The following is a 21729-nucleotide window of genomic DNA, read 5'->3' as shown; positions in this document are numbered from 1 at the left end:
GGCAGGGTCAAGAGCTGCCTCGGATCCTTTCCATGTAGTTACGTAGCTCTTCAGGGTCCTTCAGCCCCATGTCCTCACACACCCAGCGGATGTCCTCCTCACCCGCCACCAGGATGGACTGCACTGCAGGGGCCCCTACGGGCTCCTCGGGCAGTTGGGCTGGGGGGGCTGGCGCAAACGTTACAAACTCAACACGCTTCCGCCGCCCCCCAGCTTCCTTGCGGGCCAGGGTGCCGGAAGAGCTAGTGATGCTTCCATCAGGGCCAGGGGCCTGGGCTGGGGTCTCCCCTCCTCCCCCACTCTCACAGGGGCAGCTTCCCTCCCCCTTAGCCGGTCCAGGGGAGCACCGGTCCAGCTGACGGCTCAGTTCCTCCTGGTCAGTGCCCAGCCAGACCCAGTTGTGGGGCTGTGGGGAGGTAGGGTCGGTGACGCTGTCGGGAGGCTCCTTGCGCTGATAGCGCAGCACGAAGACCACACCATTGACCAAGAAGATGAGGATGGCCAGACAGAAGATGCCCAGTAGAGCATACATGCCCAACTCGAGGTCAGTGATCCGCTGAGGGGCAGGCACCATTTCCTCCTCTTCCTCCCCGTCCTCCTCTTCCCTGGCCTCAGCTTCTTCCTCGGCCAGCTCAAACTTGCCCCTTACTCCCCCACTGACCCCCACACTGCCCACTGCCCGCTGTTCACCATCCAGGCTAGCCTCTGTGGCCAATGGGATCCGGACAGGGGTGGATGGGAGGGCAGGGGCTGGAGTGGGGGCAGGGGGCAGTCCCAGCCAGGCAGTGCCTGAAGCCAGGGGCACTCGGTGGCGGCCTCGGCGGCATGGCTCGGCTGGGTGCAGAGCCACATGCAGGGGCAGCCCCTCAGCCCCCACCCCACTCACTACTACACCGAGCTGGGCCCCCTGCTCCTCTGCTGGCAGGATGGCACCGGGCTCCTCGGCTGAGATGGACAGTCCCAGGTCACGACGATCATAGAGCTCGGCAGGGGCCAGGGTGTGGTCAGAGAAGGACAGCCAGAGAGAGAGGGCCACCTCCTGTGGGGCACACGGACACAGGCAGAGACACGCAGGGCGGGAACGCATGCATGCACACAGAGACCACTCCCACAGAGACAGGCCACAGGAAGAAGAGACCAGAGAGAAAACAGAGACACAGCAGATGGACACAACACAGGGAGAGAGGGGACTGGTGTCAACCACCTGTCTGCCACTCAACCCCAGAAGGGTCCTCAGTTAGAGCCATCTAGTCAACCTCCCACTTCCATACTCAGGCCAGCCACTGCTTGATTACCTCCAGCCACAGAGAGCTCACTACCTCTTAGGGAAGTAAGTCCTCATTCTGAAAACCCTTAAGTGAAGGGTCGAGGTACCTGGGCTCCCTTCCTCCCAGCCCCCCTCAGTCATCAGCCTCCATCCGGAAAAGTTGACCTCATCCCCCAGGCCTCCAACTGTCACCTGCTTTGGGGCGGGGAGGGCTGACTGTGCCCAGCACGTGGCTGTGACCTCTCCGGGGTGGGCATGACCCCGGCTCAGAGCCATTGATAGGCCCATCACTGGCTGCACCCTCAGCTCCAGCACCGACACCTTGTCATCTGTCACGGCCAATGCCTGCTCCCCCAGAATGGAGTCAGACAGCGGGGAATACACCTGAGGTGGGAGAAAGGTGGGGGCCTTATACACAGACAGCCCCTCCCCTCTGTGAGACCCCAGATCCCCACCCCCACAAAGGGCTCTAGTTTCTGCTCCCAGCACACTCCCATGAGCTATACTACTTAGGTCAAAGCCCCACCCATCCTTGTCCCTCCTTTCTCAAGACTGGCACCATATGCCCTCACCCAGCCCTTTATACCTAAGGAACATGGCCCATTATGTGGCCCAACCCACTCTCACTCACCTCCCAATCTGTGCTGCGCACACCTAAGCCACACACCTTTCCAGCACGCCCTGGACCCCTCTACACGCTTTACAACTTCCCAGGCATGCTGGGGCCACCCACATCCTTCTCAGTGAGCGCCCCTCCAGCGCCCCGCCCCCTTACCTCGATGGAGGTGACGCCAGGCTCCCGGCCCACCAAGACGCGGCCGCCCTCCAGCGAGGCTATGCGTGGGTCCTGGACACGAGCGTGGGGCGCCACCAGGTGGGACACGTCCAGAAGCCAGTCAGGGCCAAGCAGGTGGGTGAGGCGGCGGCCGCCGTCCTGCGGATGGGCAGCGAACGGAGCAAGGAAACGCACGCCAGCGCGTTGGTACTGCAGGCGGCAGCCGCGGGCGCGCCGCTCTGCCTCCTCCGTACCAGCAGCGGCATCTGGCTCCAAGGCCCTGCGGGAAGGGCCATAAGGGCGGGGTCATTGCGGACACCTCCCTTCACCTGCTGAGGAACCCAGCCCTCTGGAGACCCCTGGAGGCGCTGATGTCCCAGTCCGATCCGCTCCTGTTGATGCCTGGGCTTTATCTAGCCTCTGACCCTACTGTGACTCCTAAAGGGACCGCCATCATTGAGGAGGCTTGGATTCCGCTGAGAGCCCGTGAAGTTGATTCAACGTTTACTGAGCGAGGTACCATCTTAGCCTTAGAGGATACAGCAGTGGACAGAATACCCCAAACCAAACGTCCTGCTGGTCGTCAATTCTGGCTCATGGAGACCCCATGTATTACGGAATAGTACTCCATAGGGTTTTCTGGGCTGTAATCTCTGGAGAAGTTTGGTGTGGCACTGTAGGATAAACATTGGACTGCTAACCAGAAAGTCAGAGGTTCAAACCCACCAGTCATTCCTCGAACACGCTTAACAACAGATTTCCAGGCCTTTCTTCTGCTGCACAGCTGGGTGGGTTGGAATCAAAGTTTAGGCTAGTTGTCCAGTCCAAACTGTTTGCATCACCTAGGGACTAGTGAACAAAAGATCACACCCCCTGTCGCCGAGTCAATTCTGACTCATAGCCACCCTGTATAGGATTCCTGAGGCTGTAAATCTTTATGGAGCAGAAAGCCTCATCTTTCTTCCATGGAGTGGCTGGTGGGTTTGAACTGCCAACCTTGTGGTTAGCAGTCCAGTGCTTATCCTGCAGTGTCTCCAGGGCTCCTTATTGTTGTTGTTGTTAAGTGCCATCAAGTCAGTTCTGACTCATAGCGGTAGGGCTTCCGAGAAGTAGCTGGTGGGTTTGAACTGCCGACCTTGTGGTTCACAGTCCAGTGCTGATCCACAGCACCACACCAGAAGTCCTTAGAAAGCCACCCAAAGCCCTACCCCCATGGAGCTTATATTCTCAGGGGGAAAGTAAGAGTATACCGGCAACAGACTAGAGAGCTGAGGCAGGAAAGAGACCAGTTTTGAATAACACAGTCAGAGGCTGAGTACTGTGAGACAGCACTAGGCAGGAAGGAGCTGCGAGCAATCCTGCAATATCTTAGATTCCAGCTGGGGTCCACTATGTGCCCCTGGCCTGCCAGCCTTCCCAGGTCTGCACTCACCCCTCGGCTGGGCCTGGGACCCTCCAGCCTCGGACCTGCTCCAGGGTGGTGTCGGTCAGCTCGATGCGCAGGGGCAGCATGGGGACCCACACAGTCAATCGCAGCGAGGCCCGCAGCCGGCGCCACCAGAAGGCCACCCGAACCCCCTGAGCACCCTGGCTCTCCTTGCCAGCCACAAACACAGTATCACAGGTCTCAGACACCTGGGGGAAGGCAGAGGAAGGGGGAGCAGCTGAGTCATGGAGACAGGTGTAGGCCAGAGAAGGCTCTGAGGTGAAGAAATGAGAGGAGGGCAGCTGGAATTCACTTCTGTATTTCGATTTAAGGTATGCTGTGGAGGCTTGTTGGTTAAACCAGTCCTTAAGGATTTCATCATGTGATGAAGGAGGAGGCAGGCATTCTGTGAGTTCACCTGGGGCTCATGTACCAGAGTCTTCCTCCAGTAGAGGAGGGGCTTGAAATCACAAAAGTTGGCTCCTTGGTCATGCTGGCCTAGGACACTGTTACTGGAGCTAGGGGGGCAGTCAGCTATTGTAGAAGGACCTATCCATCCAAGGACCCACAGGTGGGAACCAGTTAGAAGCCATATACCTGTGAGCAAAGTACCACCACAGGGGAAGAAAGACGCCTTCCTCCCCACTAGGATGACCGGGATTTGTGTAAACACAAGTTCCCCGCTTCCCCTTCAGGAGCTGAGCTGCCTGTTTGTACCTATTGGGTTATTGCGAGGCTTCAGTAATAACTATTATTATTATTATAACTGCAGTTACTACCATTGTTTCTACTGGATACTGTCCTAAGCAAACCGGAAAGCAAATCCAGGCCATCGAATTGATTCCAACTCATAGCAACTCTATACAGGGGTTCCAAGACTGCAAATCTTTACAGGAGCAGACAGCCTCATCACTCTTCCACAGAACGGCTTGTGGGTTTGAACTGCCAACCTTGTGATGAACAGCCCAAAGTCAACCCACAGAACCACCAGGGTGCCTTGGATACTGTCCTAGACACTTTTAATTCTTACAACAACCAAAAAACATATACCTTTGTTGTTGTTATTGTTAAGGGCCATCGAGTGAGTTCTGACTTTAAAGTGATCCTGTGTAGGGTTTCCGAGGAGCAGCTGGTGGGTTTGAACTGCCGACCTTGTAGTTAGCAGTCCAGTGTTTATCCTACAGCACCACACCAGGACCCATTTTACAGTGTAGGAAACAGACTCCGAGAAATCAAAAGATCAGGATCACACAGCTAGGAGATAAGAAAGCTGCGTTTCAAACTAAAACCTTGTGACCTTAAAGTACAAGCTCTCAGCTCTCCCACATCAGCTCATTTGCCAACACAGTATGTTGTTGTTGTTGTTGTTGTTGTTGTTGGCTGTGACTCAGTGACCCAGTGTGTGCAGAGTAGAACTGCTCTATAGGGTTTTCAACACTGTGATTCTGCAATCAAGATTTCCAGACTTATCTTCCAAGACACCACTGTGTGGATTGAGACCAACTTTTTGGCTAATAATTAGTTGATCCAGGGATTCTGCCAGTGCAACAATGAACATGGAAGTGCCTTATCAGGGGGCCCATGGAGCTACCTGACTGTCACTTAGCTATGGAGGAACAAAAGAAGCTAGATGAGGTGCCCCTAGGAGGTTTCTGGTCTCAAGAGAAGCGGCTCTCAAAGAGAGTCAAATGGGGAAGGAGGCAAGCTGGGGTGAATTGGTGTGTGTGCACAAATGCCTACTTACATGAGGTTGGCACGTGCCTCTCACCTGCAGGACCTGTGTGTTGGCCGACTCGCAGCCAATGTGCTCTGTCACCTCCACCAGGACCCCCCCGCTGTCCACGGTGACAAGGCGCACGGGGACATGCCGGGGCACTCCAGTCAGCGGGGCCGTGTTCACCAGCTCTTCTGTCTGGGGGTACAGGGGGAGCTCAGTCCCAAGTCCCCTGGCTGGTGGGGCCCCTGGGACTTGGCCTCTGCCCGCCCAGGCAGAGGTGGAAGCTCCTTGCCTTGGCCAGTGGGACGAGGGCTCTTATGTCACGTTCTGACACCAGGATCTCCCACACCATTTTGTCCTTCTCTGCCTCGGGGGCCTGGCCAGGGTACTCCAGCTGCCACGTGACGGGGCGAGTGACCGACACTCCCCCACCGGTGCCATTCTCCACTGCAAAGTCTACCCACAGGAACTCGGACAGTCCAAGGGGGCTGGTTGAAGAAGAGAGAGGAACTGAGTGCTTACTAGCCACCAGGCACTGTCCTGTGCATATCATGCATTCATGAGTGAGGCACTCTAATGAGCCCATTTTACAGATGAGGAAAACTGAGGTCTGGGGACTATGCCACTCATCCAGGTTCCCATAGCCACCAAGTGCCAGGGCTGGGATCATAATGCAAGTATGCCAGTTCCAGAGTCCAGGCTCTTGTCCACTCTTGAGTGCTACAAGATCTATGAAGCTACTTAACCACCTTCCTGTGCCTTCTTCAGCCCCCTCCAGAGTCATTAAACCAGTAAAAAAAAACAACAAATCCACGGTCATTGAGTGGATTCTGGCTAAAGGACGGAGTAAAAGTCTTCCATAGAGTGTGTGACCTTGTAAATCACAACTGGTGGGTTTGAACAGCTGCACTTGTCATTGAGCCCAATGCTTAACCCACTGCACCACAAGGATTCCCTTCCCGAGTTCTTAGGGCAGATAAAGCCCCTGATGTCAACGTTCATCAAAGAGGAAGATTTGATTCCAAGTGCCCGGAGTTGACACTGAACCTTGCTAATTGCAACCCTCATAAGCTTCCTTTGTGCTAGGAATCATCTTGGATGCTTGGCATGCAGTATCTCATTTCTTTTCACCACCCAGAGTGATGTGTTATTCTCCTTGTTTTATAAATGAGAAAACAGAAGTCAGGGAGAAGGGTACAGTAGGGAGTTTACTGGCTTGCCCAAGGCTATTAATTCTCAAACCATCAGAACCAGGACTTGAGCAGGGGCTACAAAGTCCATGGCCCTGACCCAGGCTCAGGGCATTAAGAAAACATGGGAATGTTTCGAACTGCAGGGAAGTCTGGTATAAATTAGAAAGGTTCAGAAGAAGAGGTCCACATGGGGCAGGGACAGGAGAATGACTAAGAGGGCTCTACTTGGGTGGTCAGGATAGATTGGCATCACCTGGAATAAGTCTTGAAGACCCTCATGGTACCTGGCACATGGCTGAATGAATGCATGATATACCTGCCACGTGTGGCTTCCTTGAAAGTCTAGTCTTGTGCCTGCTTGCTTGGGGAAATGGAGGCATCATGGTGGCTCCTTCCCTCAAGAAACACAAGCCTGTCCACTACACTCTAAGACCAGGAAGAGGAACTGCCTACCTGGAGTCTGGTCCTGGGGACCTAGCACGGTGGCAGGTGATGAGGGTGGTGTGGTGCTTGGAACTCTTGAAACGATCCAGCTTGGCAGTCCAGAGGCTGGGCTGCGTCGGGCGGGCAGCTGTCACATGCAGTCCCTTCTTCACTTTGATCCTGGGGGACAGGGCACAAGTTGAGAATGTCTAAGTGGATGCCAAGCCATGGACTGGATCTGAAGGGGTAGACGAAGGACAGGGGACTGAAGACTCCAGCCTCCAGTCTCAATCTCCTCCTCACCAACCACTGCCCTGCTCTCAAAAGGAGCCCACCTCAACACATGTCATGCCGTACACTCTCCCACACTAAGACCACTTCGGACTCTCCACTGCACACTGGTCAAGCCTTAGCTTGGCATTCCAGACCCACCAGGTTCTGGTCCAGCCTCTTCTTTGACTCTCTCACATACTTTGTGCTTCAACTCCCCATGCACAGTGGCCATCCATGTCTCTAAGTCTTTGCTCAGGCCATGTTTTCTGCCCTGGTTTGCCCTTCCTTTGTTTATCAGCTTACCATCAATCCTCCAACCACTGCAATGCTGTTACCAGCTTGTCCTGGTTTTCTGTGGCAGGTGAAATTCCTTCATCCCAACCCCCACAGAAAATCCATTGTCCCTCCGTCCGAGCTCACAGACCTCTGTGTGTGCTGATCTTGTTCATGCCCACCCTGGGAGCTCCTTGGTGATGGACGGCGAATGAGCCTGTTCTCTTGGTATCTCCAGAGTGGAGACACAGGGCCTGGCATAGTCTAAGTGTCCAGGAAAGATCTGGCTAATGAGCGTGTAAGCAAGCATTGGAAGGAATCAGAGATGGGGAAGCCTGCCAAGCACCCACGACCATGAGATCCACAGGGATGAGACCTTCACAAATCCACAAACAGGAGAGGCAGTCACTTTCCTGTAGGGAGGAACAGGTATGACCACAGGGTACAGAGCTGGGGTGAGGGTGGCAAGCCGAGCACATGAGCCTGAATGAGACTGAAGTAGATATCCCCAGAGCACTAGCCTCTCTCCCTCCCCAACAGGAACTTCTCTGTCCAGTTTCCAAGCCTCCAGGACATTAGCCCGGTTGGACAAAGATGAATCAGTGAGGGATCTGGAAAGCTTGAGAGTGGACAACAATTGGTCTCTATTCACCTGGAACAGCAAAGGAGACCAAGAAGTCAGAGAAGGAACTGGACTGTAAGCTTAACTGCTTCCATCAACCACCACCCATGAGGCCACCGGCTACCATTACTGAATGTCAAGCTCTTACAGAATCCAGACTTACTAGACTTGTAGAACCCAGTCCTCCGAGAAAACCTTCAAACCATGAACCCAAATCAGTCTCTAAAACATCTTTAAACACATGTAGCTACATTAGTAAGGAAGGTTTACCAGGACCACTGGCCTTGTTTGAGGAAATTTATCTATATGAGATCAAACGGTCCACAGTAACTAAAGGAGAGACTAGCTGCTTGGAGGGCAGTGAGTCTAAGACAAGGCTGGTGAAGCAATATGGAAAGAGACAGGGAAGATGGAGACACAGTAAAGAATGGAGACAATGTTGCTGAAATGCACATGTAGAAATTGACGAGTGGGTGTGTGTTCTGCTGTGTAGATTTTCCAGAAAGAAAGGTGTCTCAGATCTGAGAAGGGTCAGGGAGAAGGGCTTCCCTACTTCTAACTCCAAGTTCAAGGTTGTGCCCATTACTGCTGGTGCCAACTGCCATGGTGATCAGCAGCTCTGTATCTGCAGGGAACTTGGTGGGCAGGTGTTTTTGCGGAAGTTTAGGGTTCCAACAGCCAGCATCTCTGTCATCCTGTTGGGGTTCCTGCCCTCACTCCCCCAAATCCGGGGCCCAGTGCTCACCGCAGGCTCAGGAGGCTGGCTGTGAAGTTGTGCCGAAGGAGAAGGGTGGCACTGAAGGTCTGGCCGGGCCGCACAGGTATGTCGGGCACCCGCAGAGTCACGGCTTCATCCAAGGGCACCTCCTGGTATTTCGGGGGGTCTACCGACCGCAGCTCCACATTTCCCACTGGGAGGGCCTGCTTCCCGGGGTCGTCTTCCCTGCCAGGGCCACAGCCACCAGGACCATCGGTTGCAGGCTCCAGCGTGTAGGCCAGCTCGGCCCGTGTGGTGGAGGTCTGGGAGAACCAATGCGAGGGGAGCGCCAGCTCCACCACACAGGCGCCCAGGGATGGCTGAGGAGACAGGGGAGGTCCTAGTTGGCATGGGGAGCAGAGGACACCCAGTGCTCGAGTCAGGGGACCAGAGCTGGAGGGAAAGACGGGGCCAGCATGGTCCATGTTACATGGCTCATGTAATGACATGGAATACATGCAGGGAACGATCTCATTCCAACTCCAATGCCACACTCTAAAGATGGCCCAGAACAGCCCTGACAACAACATGGGCCATTGAGTCACTTCCCATTCACGGCCACCCCAAGTGTGCAGGGTAGCACTGCTCCGTAGGGCTTTCAAGGCTGTGACCTTTCAGATGCCCATTGCCAGACCTTTGTTCTGAGGTACCACTAGGTGACTCCCAACTACCAAGCTTTTGGTTAGTAGTCTAGCGCTTAACCACTGATGCCACATGGGGACTCCCTCAGAATCTCAAAGCCCACAAGAGCACTCTCTCCATGACATTCCAGGACTGGTGGTGGTAGTGATGGTGGTGATGTGCCATGGAGTCGGTTCCAACTCATAGTGACCCTGCACAGGGTTTCTGAGGCTGTAAACCTTTACAGGAGCAGAAAGCCTCATCTTTCTCTGTGGAACAGCTGGTAGTTTCGAACTGTGGACCTTGAGGCTAGTAGCCCAACTCGTAACCACTACGCTACCAGAGCTCCTTGGATTCCAGGACAAGACTCTAAGAATGAAGACAGCAATTCAGAAAATCACAGCAGCTACGACACACACGTGTGGAGTGATTGTTGTATGGTAAGTGCTGTTCCTACATCGCCTCACGCACTTTTTACTCCAACCCCAGATGTTAGCACTTCATTCCACAGATGGGGAGACAGAGGCTTAGAGAGATTGAATTATTTGCCCTAAATTCAGCAAGGGACTGAACCCCATAAAACCAAAACCAAATCCACTGCTGACTAGTTGACTCTGGCTCCCACAGGATAGCAGAGCTGTTCTAGATCATTTCTAAGGCTGGGAAGCTTCTGTATGGAAGCAGATGGCTCCATGTTTCTCCTGTGGAGCAGCTGATGGTTTTGAACCACTGACCTTCTGGCCCTAAATAACCCTTTCCTGGCCCCTGTGAAAGCTCTCAAAACCGAGACTTCCCTGTTAGGTTGAACCCTGATCTCCCACCCTGGGTGCTTGATGCCTCTCTATGGCTTCAACACTCACCTGGAAGCGGCAGGCACGGTGAGCAGTGCCCGCAGGGTGTGTGGCATGGAGCCGGGCACAGGGCAGGCTGCCAGGACCCGGCGGCCAATCCTGCCCTTTGAGATGGAAAAGGACTCGGGCATGGGGCTCTGTCGGAGTCACGGCTGCTTCCACTGACACGGCCCGTACGTCCCATGGGACGGGCCGCTGGTGGGGCTCAGTGACCCGGGGAGGAACCACCTAGAGGGAGAACAGGGAAGTAGGAGCTGGTTTCCAGTCTCTCAGGAGAGACCCTGTGTGGGCCTTAGTTTCCCCCACTGAGCCACACACAGCACACCTCAGGCTCTGAGTCCATTAGTCTGGGAGGCCCTGTACCCATTCCTTACCTGCTGAGTGGCAAAGGGCGGGTAGGATGCCCGGAGCAGTGGCTGGGCCCTGGGCCAGGGCTCCAGGAGCAGAAACGTCTCAGATCGGGAACCCAGTGAGGAGTTAGCCGGCGGATATCGGCCCACTTGCTGCACACGGAAGTGCTCGGGGGCATCTAGGAGCTCCAGGGCCGCCGGCAGGTAGACGGGGTCCAGGGAGTCCTGGCCACAGCCCACTGGAGAGGCAGAAGGGGCAAGGATGGTGACAACTCTGCCAGGGGCTGAACTGGACCTCATTCTGTGGGCATCACTCATTTCACAGAAGGAAAAAAACTGACCGCAAGAGCCCCCCTCAAGCAGCAGGTTCCCGAGGGAAAATGAGAATCTGATCTGGACTCAGTCCATTATTGCTGGATGCCAGCTTCCAGTCCATTCCTCCCTCCAGAACTTCCTCAATGCCCCTCATTCTCTATTCCTGTCCCCGGCCTACATACCTCTGATATCACTATGGCATTTTGTGGGGTACGACTCTCCCCAAACTGAATCTGTGAGGTAAAGAACCATGAAGAGATGAACTCTGTTGAAGTGGAGACACTCCCTCAGACCCTGGGTCCTTGGACAGCCTTGGCAGGACAGTCCAGTCATTGCCATGGCAATCCTAGGCCACCTACCTAAGCTTGCTCCCTTTTGCCCTCTCCTAACTGGGGCTTGAAGTACAAGTCTGCTATGGGCGGGATGCGTAAGGGATTATGTTGAAATGGTCTGAGAAGTCGCCTGAATGCCCGAGAAGCGGGATGAGGAGCAAGAACCTGGGGGCCAAAAGACCACTTAGGCCATATTTGATTGGGTAAACTGAGTACTACTGTTGTTCAATCCTGTGGAATCAATTGTAACATACAGTAACCCCATGTAGCAAAGTATTCTTGGCTGTAATACCTATCCAGGCCTTTCTCCCCCAGAGCCACTTGGGTGGGTTTGAACTGCCAACCTTTCAGTAGGCAGCTGAGAGCTTAACTGTTATGCCATGAAAAAAACTAAACCAATCCCACTGCCGCGGAGTCGACTTATAACGACCCTGTATTATAGGGTTCCCGAGGCTGTAAATCTTAATGGGAGTAGAAAGCCTCATCTTTCTCCTGAAGTGCAGCTAATGACCTTGCAGTTAACGGTCCAGTGCTAATCCTTCAGCCCCACCCTAACTCCTTTTCTGCCACCAGATCTCCTTAACTGACAAGTGGCTAGTCTTAACAATCATAACGAGCATTGTTGTGAACACTTAACTTGGGCAGAGTACTCATTTACACATTTGACACACACTCTTTCCTTTTTTTAACTCTATGCACTGTTGTAGTGAGATGTTGCGGAGTTGGTTCCGACTCAGAAACCCTATGTACAACCAAAGGAAGCAATTCCTTCTCCTACACCATTCTCATCTTCACTGTGTGGGAGTCACTGTTAGAACCACTCTGTCAATCCATCTTGCTGAGGTCTTCCTCTTTTTCACTGGTCCTCTACTTTACCAAGCAGGATGCCCTTGTGCAAGGGACTAGTCCCTCTGATGACATGCTCAAAGTACATACACGAGACAGTCTCACCAGTCTCAATTCTAAGGAACATGCTGGCTGTACTTTATCCAACAGAGATTCGTTGTCCTTATGGTGGTCCGTGCTATATCCAATATTCTTCATCAACACTATAAATCAAAAGCATCAGTTCTTCTTTGGATAATACATCAATTCATTTCTTCCCTATTACTTCCATGGACACTGATTTATAGATCCAAGAAAAATGAACTCTTCTTGACAACTTCAAGATTTTCTCTGTTTATCATGTTGTTTATTATTCTAGATTTGGTTTTTGTTTTTTTTACATGGAGTCATAATTCGTACTGAAGGATGTAGTCTTTGATCTTCATCAGTAAGTGCTTCAAGTCTTCTACTTTCAGTAAGCAAGATTGTATCACCTGCATATCACAGGTTGTTGATGAATCCTCCTTCAATCCTGATGTCATGTCCTTCTTCAACCTCTCAGATTACCTGCTCAACATACCAGATTGAATAAAGGATGCTGAAAGGATACCACCATGAGCACACCTGTCCTGATTTTAAATCATGCAGCATCCCCTTCTTTGGTTCTAATGACTGCCTCTTGGTCTATGTACAGGTTCCACCTGAGCACAATTAAGTGTTCTGGAATGCCCATTCTTAGTATTGTTAACCATAGCTGGCCATGATCCACACAGTCTAATGCCTTTACATAATCATAGGTAAACATCTTTCTGGTATCTCCTATTTTCAGCAAGATCCATCTGACATTAGCAATATCCCTTGTTCTATACCCTCTTCTGAATTCAGCTTGAATTTCTAGCAGTTTCCTATCCATGTACTGCTGCAACCATTTTTTTAAATTATCTTCAGCAAAATTTTACTGTCAGTGATGATAATAGCCATACACATACAGAGAAAACCAGTTAATGTAACTATTATGCAATTCTATGCAACAACCATTAGTGCCAAAGATGAAAAAATTTAAGTTTTCACTAACTTCTGCAGTCTGAAATTGATCAAATTTGTAATTAAGATGCACTGACAATTACTGGTGATTGAAATGTGAAAGTTGGAAACACAGAAAAAGATCAGTAGTTGGAAAATATGTCTTTGGTGATCTAAACGGTGCCAGAGATCACATGACAGAATGTTGCAAGACCAACAAGCTAATGACCTATTCATTGGGAGTATCTCTTTTTCAACAATATAAACGGCACATGAACCTTGCCAGATGGACTACAGAGGACTCAAGTTAGTTGACTATATCTGTGGAAAGAGATGATGGGTAAGTTCAATATCATCAGTCAGAACAAGGCCAGCGGCTGACTGTGGAACAGACCATCAATGGCTCACATACAAGTACAAGATGAAGCTGAAAAAAATTACAACAAATCTGCATCAACGAAAGTACAACCTTGAGGATATTCCACCTAAATTTAGAGACCAGTTCAAGAATAGATTTGATACATTAAATACAAAGACCGAAGACCAAAGGAGTTGTGGGAATACATCAAGGATATCATACTTGAAGAAAGTAAAGGTTATCAAAAAGACAAGAAAGAAAGACTAAATTGGATGTCAAAAGATTCTGAGGCTTCTTCTTGAATATCGAGTAGCTAAAGCAAAGGGAACTCTATAGAGTAGTTTCCACTCTGACGAACACCATTTTATGAACAGGAGGCAGAGAGATTAAGGTACTGACTTAAGGCTCCACAGCTAGACTGTGGTGAAGCCAGTGGCAGATTCCAGGCATTAACCACTCATATACCCTGCTTCTCTCTCCTCCCTACACTGTTGAAATAGTAAGCCTGCAGGCTCCACTCCTCAGTGTCAGCCTCCCACCTTCTTCAGTTCAGGGACAACGAATGTTGCCTCCTCCTCAAGGAAGTCCTCCTTGACTGCTCTCCCTCCAGTGCACCTCCTGGTTGCTTCCTGTGAGTTAGTCATCTTCCTGTCTATCAGCCAGTCCTGTCTGCATCAATCCAGAATTCCTCTGAATAACAGTCACCCCTGGAGGAGACATCTGGGAAGTCTGCAGAGCTGGGTCCCTGTCCAGTGAAACTTGATACCTCTGCACCACCTGAGGAGCACTTAGTGACACTGGAAAAGGGGCAGGCAGCAGGGGCTGGGTGGTGGTGGAGGGGAGGCATTGTAACTGCGGCATAATGGATGTGACAAGACTCTCCAATTATTAGGGCTCCTGCCTGGTCCCTCAAGGAGGGGAGCAGGTGGCTGAAAGCCGCCTGGGAGCCCACTTTATCTCAGCCCCTCACTCAGGGGCTGGAGGTGGGAGGGGGTCTGGATAGCTGCATCCTCCTTCACAGCCCTCCCCACCAGGGAGCATGTGTGTCAGACATCTCTGCCAGTCCCAAGTGTAACAGGTGAGTGACTACCACTCCCTGAAGTTGGCCCTTGGCCTTGGGTCCTCCTCCCACTCCATTCCCTGATAATTACAGGGTGTTCTGTGACCAGGATGCCATGGGCTCCCAGAGAGGAATGCTGAGGAGGTGGGGTGCTTCAGTATGCCCCACTCTTTTCCTGTGGCGCCTCTGGTGCCACGACAGGGGGCACCATGCAGTCACTGCCCCTTTCCTAGGGATGGGGCAATCCCTGGAGACTCCAAGGTGGTAGGGGGTGGAGCTGGGGAGCTAGTTATCTTGCAGATCTCAGGCAAAGGGTCAAGCTCTCCTTCCCCAAGGAAGTGGGCATGACAAGGAGGCAAGGAGGCCCTGAAGTGCTGCTCTATGGACGGCAGATGAGGGAGGGAGGACGCTGCCAGGTTAGATGCCAGGGTGGAGGGGAAGCTACTAGAAGGAGCGGGAGTAGGGGCGTGGGAGGTCCCGGCTGAGCTGGTCCAGGGCCAGGTAGGAGTTGCCCGGTTGTAGAAAGTGAGGGAAGAGCCCTGGTGGCGCAGTGGTTAAGCCCTCCGCTGCTAACCAAAAAAATCGGCAATTCTAATCCACCAGAAGCTCCGCGCGAGAAAGAGGTGGCAATCTGTTTCCAAAGGATTACAACCTTGGGAACCCTCCAAGGCAGTTTTACTGTTCTACAAGGTCGCTCTGAGGCAATGGACTTTTTTTGTTTTGTGGTTTGGTTTGGTACAAGGTGCGGAAAGCTGGAGGGGCGCGCGCCCCAGGACAGGATCCCCGGGGTCAGACCTCCCTGGCCTTCGGCCCTCAGCGCACTCTGGCGCGCGTCCCGACTCTTAGTTTAGTTCGAGCACCCGGAGGACCCGGCTCACGGGCATCGCTCCCGCCCGGCCCCGCCCCCGTTCCCGCTGACCTCTCACGACGTCCAGGGCCAGGGCCACCAGGAGCCTGAGCCAGGGGCCGCAGGGCCCCCCGGGGGCCGCTGCCGCGCACCCCGCCACCCGGGCGCACATCCTCCGATGGAAAGCGGCAGACTAGGCTGGAGGCTCAGGTGGCCGCAGTCCGGCCCGGCATCTCCCGCACCCACTCCGTGCCGCCCGACCCAGCCGGCAGCTCCCACCACCGCCCGCCGCCCCGCGGCCGCAGTTCGCAGACAATGGAGCGGGCGCGAGGGTGGGAGGGAGACGTGCGGCACACGGGCTGCCCCTCCGCTCGCCAGCCCGCCGGGTCCTAGTGCCCTTCAGATCCGAAAACCAGAGCGGCCCCGCGCCAGAAGTCAGCAAGGAGGCCGCTGCTCTGGACTGACCTCACTAGAGGCTGGCCCGCTTCTGCCAAAAGGGTCTCACTTTAGGAAACTCCAGGCCACGGAGGGAAAAGCCACTTTCTCTTCCTTCTTCCCGCCCCCAAGTAGCTCATCTGTAAAGGCATCTGACACCTGAATCAGACCAGAATTCCAGAACACAGGACCCAGTTGTCAACCACCTGGGCCTGCCCTGACAGAGCCTTGGGCCACCCCGTGTATGAAAGACGACTTCAGAAGCAGGCAACTCCAGTTTCATCACGCCCAACACCACTCCAGGGAGAGGCCTGTGGGTCTGGGAAGGGCGAGGCCTGGCTCAGGGGTCCCAGCCCTGCCTGTCAGGAAGTGTTGGGTGAGGTAGTGTTAGGCAAGGAACTAGCTGCACGTTTATCCCCTGGGCAGCCTAAACAGAAAAAAATCCAACCCATGGGTCCAGTTGAGAACTAAGGTGCAGGCGCAGCTAGACCTGCGGGGGAGGAGACAAGCTGGTGCACCCTGGGAGGTTTGAGTTAAAACCAAATGCTAATCTGGCTTCTGAGTGTGCCTCAAAGGCAGAGGGAGAGCAGCAGGGCAGACTGGTCTGTTTCTGGCCAATGGCCAGCTCCTCTCCCTTCTTCCCCTACTATTCCAACAGTTCAGGCTGGATCCTGGGAGATCTGTGGTGGGGGCATGCCTTCCTCAAGCCCCATCTTCCAGCGGGGAGGGTCCCTGGGACCAGTCTGTCTGCCTGCTCCCTCCCTCTACTGGAGTCACACTGCCCCTAGAGGCAGAAGGCGGCAGGGCAGCCCTGCCAAAAAGGGTTTAGCAAGAGAGGGAGAAATCAAAGCACGCCAGACTTTAAGTAAACAGATTTTATACGGAACAAGATAATAAAATAGTAGCGTGCACTTTATTTAAAACTGACCAAGCGCTGATAAAAATATATATCATTGCAACTGTGATTCCATGTCAAACCGTAACAGTGAGAATTGAGCATTTATTCTTCAGTCTTCAGGGAGGAAGCGGCCCCTGAACACCAAGAACAAGAGCCTAGTACAGAGGGTCAGCCAGCAAGCCTCCCTGCCCCCACAGAGCACAGGAAGGGAAGAGGGCCATCCTGGGGGGCAGTGAATGGAGGGAGAAGCCTGAGGATCGTCTAGACTGTGCAGACAAGAGGGTCCTCCTTCCAGCTTCATGGGCTCTGAATCCCCCCAGGGGACCTAGTGGCCTCGGCAGGCTCCTACTTGCACCAACCCTCTTTGGCTTTGGCGGAAGGGGAATCAAGATTGTGAGCCAGCTGCTCTTCTTAACCCAGAGCAGCCCCAGTCCACAGAAGACCAGAGGGCGCAGCTGGCTGGGATTAAGGCACTTATAACAGACTCAAGGTAGGTCCTCACCCCCAAGCCCACACTGAACTCCACCAACAGGCCACACTGCTCCAGCAGTGAAGAGGATGGGCCTGCCTCCAGGGACTGCCATTTGGTTGGAGTCCAGGGCTAGAAGGAGGAGGAAACCAGGAAGGGAGCAGGCAGCTTGGCAGGGGAGGAGCACCAGGACAGGCGGCAGGAGGGGGAAGGCAGCAGCAGGGGAGCCCCTCCAACCCGCCCTGGCTGGGACAGGCATGAAGCGCACCAAGGATGAAAAGAACCAACCTAGACAGTGCGCCTCAGGAGACAGGGTCCCCTGGGGCAGAAGCAGAGGTTCTAGGGGTTTGGAGACAGGGGGCTGGGAGACGCTGCACAATTCAGAAGCAGCTCAGCTCTTTGGTAGGACACAGGCGACACTGCAGGGCATCCTCTTCACTCCTCCTCCACGCTCCGGGGCCCCTTGGCCACACGCCTCTGACGCCAGCGCAGCTCTTCCACCTGGCGTTGCAACCCCTGCACCTTGGCTTCCAGCCTGGCCCCAGAGGCCCGGGTGCCGGTGAGACGGCTCACGAAGGCATACAGGGTCAGCAGGGCCAGAAGCAGCAGGGCCCTGGTGGACGGGTCAGGCACCGATCTCACCAAGGCCACAAAGCCGGCCAGGAAGATGACGAGCTTCAGGCCCCAAAGAATGCGCCCCAGCAGGGCCAAAACCACGCCAAGGACCAGGGACAGCAGCCAGTAGACGACCAGGGCCCCGGCTCCCCAGAGCAGGAAGGTCTGCACCTGGCTGGGGCTGAGCTTCAGGCACTGTGTAAGCTGATCACCTAAAAGGAAAGAGAATCACCATGTCAGCCAACCTGGAGAGGTGCTGAGGAGAAGGGGGGCGAGAAGCAAATGGAGGGGAGGCCCTGCCCCCCTCCCCCCCCAGACTCAGATACATGGGTCTGAATCTCTGCTCCATTTCCATTGGCTGTGAAGTCTTGGTTAGAAGACAACCCTTGTGAGTCTCCCTTTCATCCATTACATGGGACCATTCTTTGTACCTCACTGGATTGTGATTTAATAATGAGATCCTTCCTTCAGTTTCACATGGTGATTACTGAGAAGCCAAGTCCTGACTTAGAAATATAAACCAACACCACTGCCATTGAGTCCATTCCCACCCATGGTGAGCCTGTGCCTTACAGAGGAGAACTGCTCCATAGGGTTGTCTTGGCTGTCATCTCTACAGGAGCAGACTGCCAGCTCTTTCTTCCATAGCACCCGGGTGGGTATGAACGCCAGCCATTAAGATAGCAGCTGCGAGCAGCTTGTTTGTGTCACCCAGAGGCCTAAATACCTTGTTGTTGCTAAGTGCTGTGGAGTCAGTTCCAACCCATAGAGACCCTTGTATAGGGTTTCCACGAAGCGGCTAGTGAGCTTGAACTGCCAACCTTGTGGTTCAAACAGACTTTGTAGTTTAGCGCATTAGCCCACAGAGCCACACTGGATGGTAATTACAGGCTGCTCTTAGGCCACACCTCCAGGGGGAGCTGGGAAATATCAAGTGGCTTGGAAAGGTCTTGGCTCTGATGGAGATTAACTCCCTCAAGCAGAAGTCACGGGTCAAACTCTGGGCAACACGACCAGGACTCTGTTACTCACCGTCTGCTCCCAGGGCATTCAGGAGTTGTGCGGCGATCCCAGACAGAGCAAAGAAGGCCACAGAGATGGCTGAGGAGATGGCCCACATCACCTGAGAACAGGTCTGCAGAAAGAACGAGAAGCTGTAAGTATCAATGCACCTCTCCTCCCATCCCAAGCACTGCCGCTGGACAAGGCTGGCAGGAATGTTCCTGGCCTGTTTCTCAGCCAGGGGGGATGAGCCTCGAGCCCGCCACATCGGCTTACAGAGCCCATGATGGATGGCAGGTCACTACTCCTTCCTAAACGGGAAGCCAGGACATCTGGGGTCTAACTCAGGAGACTTTGGTGGTGAGGCTACAAGCACATAGGGTTAGGGTGGAGGGGCATCATCAAATCGCTTTAGTGGTCATCCTGTAAATATGGGGTGCTCCTAGCCTCCAGGAGAATCATGACAAGGTGGGAAATGGCTGTAAGGGGCTAGGACTCGTCCGTGAAAAGCAACCATCAGCTGTCCTACACTACAGACTTTCTCAACGATTTGTCTTAGTCTGCCAGGATGGCCAGGCAGAGCACAGAGCACCGTCCCTGGGATATCAGCAGGTAGAAGACACAGCTCCGGTCTTAAGAGTCCATCCCCCCAACACACACCCTCCTAGCTGAAGGAAATGATTCTGGTCTTTATATCTGATAACCTAAGACCAGAGCCAGACACTCCAATCACCCAGGACCTGAGTTTATAAAGGTGGCTCATTCCCCAGTCTTTCTGGGGAAGAAAGAGCAGGATCGGGTGGAAGATGGTGATGGAGCTGGAAGGCTCTGGGGGAGGAATCAGCAGGGACCACCTGGCTTCTGTGTGTGCCTTCTGGGCCCATCTGCACTAGGGTCTGTGACACAGAGAGCATGTGGAGCCTAGACAGGCTGCCCAGGAGCAATTACTGTCTCTTCCTTCCTCTTCTTACCTGCGATCACGGGGTCTCTGCCTTACCTCCGCCACCAGGTGCATGTTCTCTGGCCCAATCCAGGCATCCAGGGTCCTTCGCACTGATCGGCCTATCTGGGTCAGAAGATCCACCGGGGCCTCCCTCTTTTGGGTGCCAGGGGGTGCAAAGTCTCGATGGGACTGGGATGATGCTGATTGAAGGAGGACGAAGACCACTAGGATCATCAGGATGGCTTTGAACAGATGCTTGCGCCATGAACGACTGTTGCCTGAGCCTGCCATGGCTGGGTCTGCCAGGAGAGAAGCCCAGGGTGAACAGGGAGCCTGGGAGAAACCCACTCTCCAAGCTAGGAGCTGTCCAACACCCTCTTCTACCCAACCCCCAGGAAGCCAGAAAGAAAGAGCTGTTAGGTGACAGACAGAAAACTGGGACGTTCAACTGGGACTGGGCACAACCATCTGATTCAAGGGCTATGCTTTTACTTCCCAGACCACTCGCATATTAATTAGCCAGCACACATTCTGCAAGGCCTTAGGGGTGAAGGGACAAGAAGGTCTCTCTAAGGTTGATTCCAGTTCTGGGAATTCAATGACCTATTTCTTAGGTGCTATAAGCATAAAAGACGTATAAGACTGTACAGCTCCATCCCCGAGAAGCGTCTAATCTACTTAGGATAAAGCTGATACAAAAACAGTGCACATAGAATGACCATCAGAGAACTTCGCACAGAAAGAAACATGCTCAATTAGGTGCACCAGCAAGAATAATAGTTGTACATGTGCAATTGGCTCTGCAGGACCACTAGGTGAGGGGTGACCCTCCATGCCCCCAGCCATACAGATGAAAAGAAAAGGAGGCGAAGTGGAGTGGTCAGAACTTGAACCCAGACTTTCTAAGTTCGACACTCACTGAGAACCAAGGACCGACAGTGATTCTCTGCCATGGCTCCTCGCCAGAATCTCCTGGGAGCTGCAGAGCACGCATAAGGTACCAATGCCCAGCTCCTAAGCCCAGGGCTTTTAGTGTCACTGTCTGGGGATGGCCTCCGCACAGAACTTTCAAAGTTCCCCTCGGCATAAAGTAGAGACCCTCAGATATTGGATGATCATACCCCAAGTAGACAAAGGGTTAAAGACAACCCTTTAATAAAAAGCGAACATTTAGCTAGGTCTTCTCATACACAAGAAACCCTGATGGTGCTGTGGGTTAAGCGATGGGCTGCTAACCATAAGGTTGGTGGTTCAAACCCACTAGCTGCTCTGAGGGAGCAAGATGAGGCTGTCCACTCTCGTAAAGATTTGCAGTCTCAGAAACCCTATATAGGGGTCATTATGAGTCAGATCAAGTTGATTACAGTGGATTTGGGGGTTTTTTTGTTTTGTTTTTGTCCTGCAGCAAGAAGTCTTGTGGTACAGTGGCTGAAGAGCTCACCTACTAACTGCAAGGTCATTGGTTCAAACTCACCAATGCTCCACAGGAGAGAACTGTGGCGGTCTGCATCCATAAAGATTTATAGCTTGGCAGCCTGTGAGGCAGTTCTACTCTGTCCTGTTGGGTCACTAGAAGTCAGAGCTCACTCGAAGACAGTGGGTTTGATGTCTTGCAGCCACCGTAGCCTTTAACTGTCTCTACAGCCTATCAAGCGGGGATTGTTATTATTGAAACTAGGATTTGAACCCAGGCACATCTACTACAGAACCCAAGCACACAACAACTTGGCCGTATCGCTTCAACTCAAGTCTCAGAGGGATTTAGAAAAGCAGACAACTGGTTATTCATGAGCTAAAATAAACTTGGTATCTACCAATCACCTCAGAGAATTCCTGGTGAAAATTCACCAAACCGCTTTGTGCTCTGAACTTGTTTGTAATATGATGCTATGGGCAAGTTAAGACCCAACAGGTACCTACTCAATGAAACAGCTGAGGATCAGTCAAGAAAAATGTTTATAAATCCACCTTTTATTTGCCACCATACTTGAGAAATGTCAAACAGTACCAGCAAATCCCTCTTCCTCTCCCAGGCTTAGAAACCAACCTGTAGCTCCAG

At 53.1% G+C, this 21729-nt stretch overlaps 2 protein-coding genes across 2 annotated transcripts; both read right to left on the bottom strand.

Annotated features, from left to right (window-relative positions):
• Nucleotides 1-7: 7 nt before the first annotated feature.
• Nucleotides 8-15480, bottom strand: TMEM132A (transmembrane protein 132A). Its single transcript, XM_006874990.1, has 11 exons — nucleotides 15381-15480; nucleotides 10573-10787; nucleotides 10208-10426; nucleotides 8715-9046; nucleotides 6832-6981; nucleotides 5478-5673; nucleotides 5237-5380; nucleotides 3475-3677; nucleotides 2043-2322; nucleotides 1460-1651; nucleotides 8-1039 (listed from the first exon to the last, which is right to left on the bottom strand). The coding sequence occupies exons 1-11, from the start codon at nucleotides 15478-15480 to the stop codon at nucleotides 8-10; spliced, it is 3063 nt and encodes a 1020-aa protein (XP_006875052.1).
• Nucleotides 15481-17545: 2065 nt separating this feature from the next.
• TMEM109 (transmembrane protein 109) lies at nucleotides 17546-19961 on the bottom strand. The gene is made up of 3 exons (XM_006874989.1): nucleotides 19725-19961; nucleotides 18758-18860; nucleotides 17546-17937 (listed from the first exon to the last, which is right to left on the bottom strand). The coding sequence occupies exons 1-3, from the start codon at nucleotides 19959-19961 to the stop codon at nucleotides 17546-17548; spliced, it is 732 nt and encodes a 243-aa protein (XP_006875051.1).
• Nucleotides 19962-21729: the final 1768 nt, after the last annotated feature.

The sequence above is a fragment of the Chrysochloris asiatica genome, unplaced genomic scaffold, assembly GCF_000296735.1.
Source record: "Chrysochloris asiatica unplaced genomic scaffold, ChrAsi1.0 scaffold00310, whole genome shotgun sequence".
NCBI classification, from domain to species: domain Eukaryota; kingdom Metazoa; phylum Chordata; class Mammalia; order Afrosoricida; family Chrysochloridae; genus Chrysochloris; species Chrysochloris asiatica.
This window is presented reverse-complemented; position numbering and strand designations above follow the sequence as displayed.

What these genes read in the sequence shown, in the direction of transcription:
- TMEM132A (XM_006874990.1), bottom strand. Translation starts at nt 15,480, where the DNA reads ATGTGCGCCCGGGTGGCGGGGTGCGCGGCAGCGGCCCCCGGGGGGCCC. An exon ending in CGCCCTTTGCCACTCAGCAG is followed by an intron (nt 10,427 to 10,572) that starts GTAAGGAATGGG and finishes TTCTCCCTCTAG; the next exon opens with GTGGTTCCTCCCCGGGTCAC. An exon ending in GCCAGCCTCCTGAGCCTGCG is followed by an intron (nt 6,982 to 8,714) that starts GTGAGCACTGGG and finishes CCTGTCCCCCAG; the next exon opens with GATCAAAGTGAAGAAGGGAC.
- TMEM109 (XM_006874989.1), bottom strand. Translation starts at nt 19,961, where the DNA reads ATGGCAGGCTCAGGCAACAGTCGTTCATGGCGCAAGCATCTGTTCAAA. An exon ending in ACATGCACCTGGTGGCGGAG is followed by an intron (nt 18,861 to 19,724) that starts GTAAGGCAGAGA and finishes TTCTTTCTGCAG; the next exon opens with ACCTGTTCTCAGGTGATGTG. An exon ending in GAATGCCCTGGGAGCAGACG is followed by an intron (nt 17,938 to 18,757) that starts GTGAGTAACAGA and finishes CTTTCCTTTTAG; the next exon opens with GTGATCAGCTTACACAGTGC.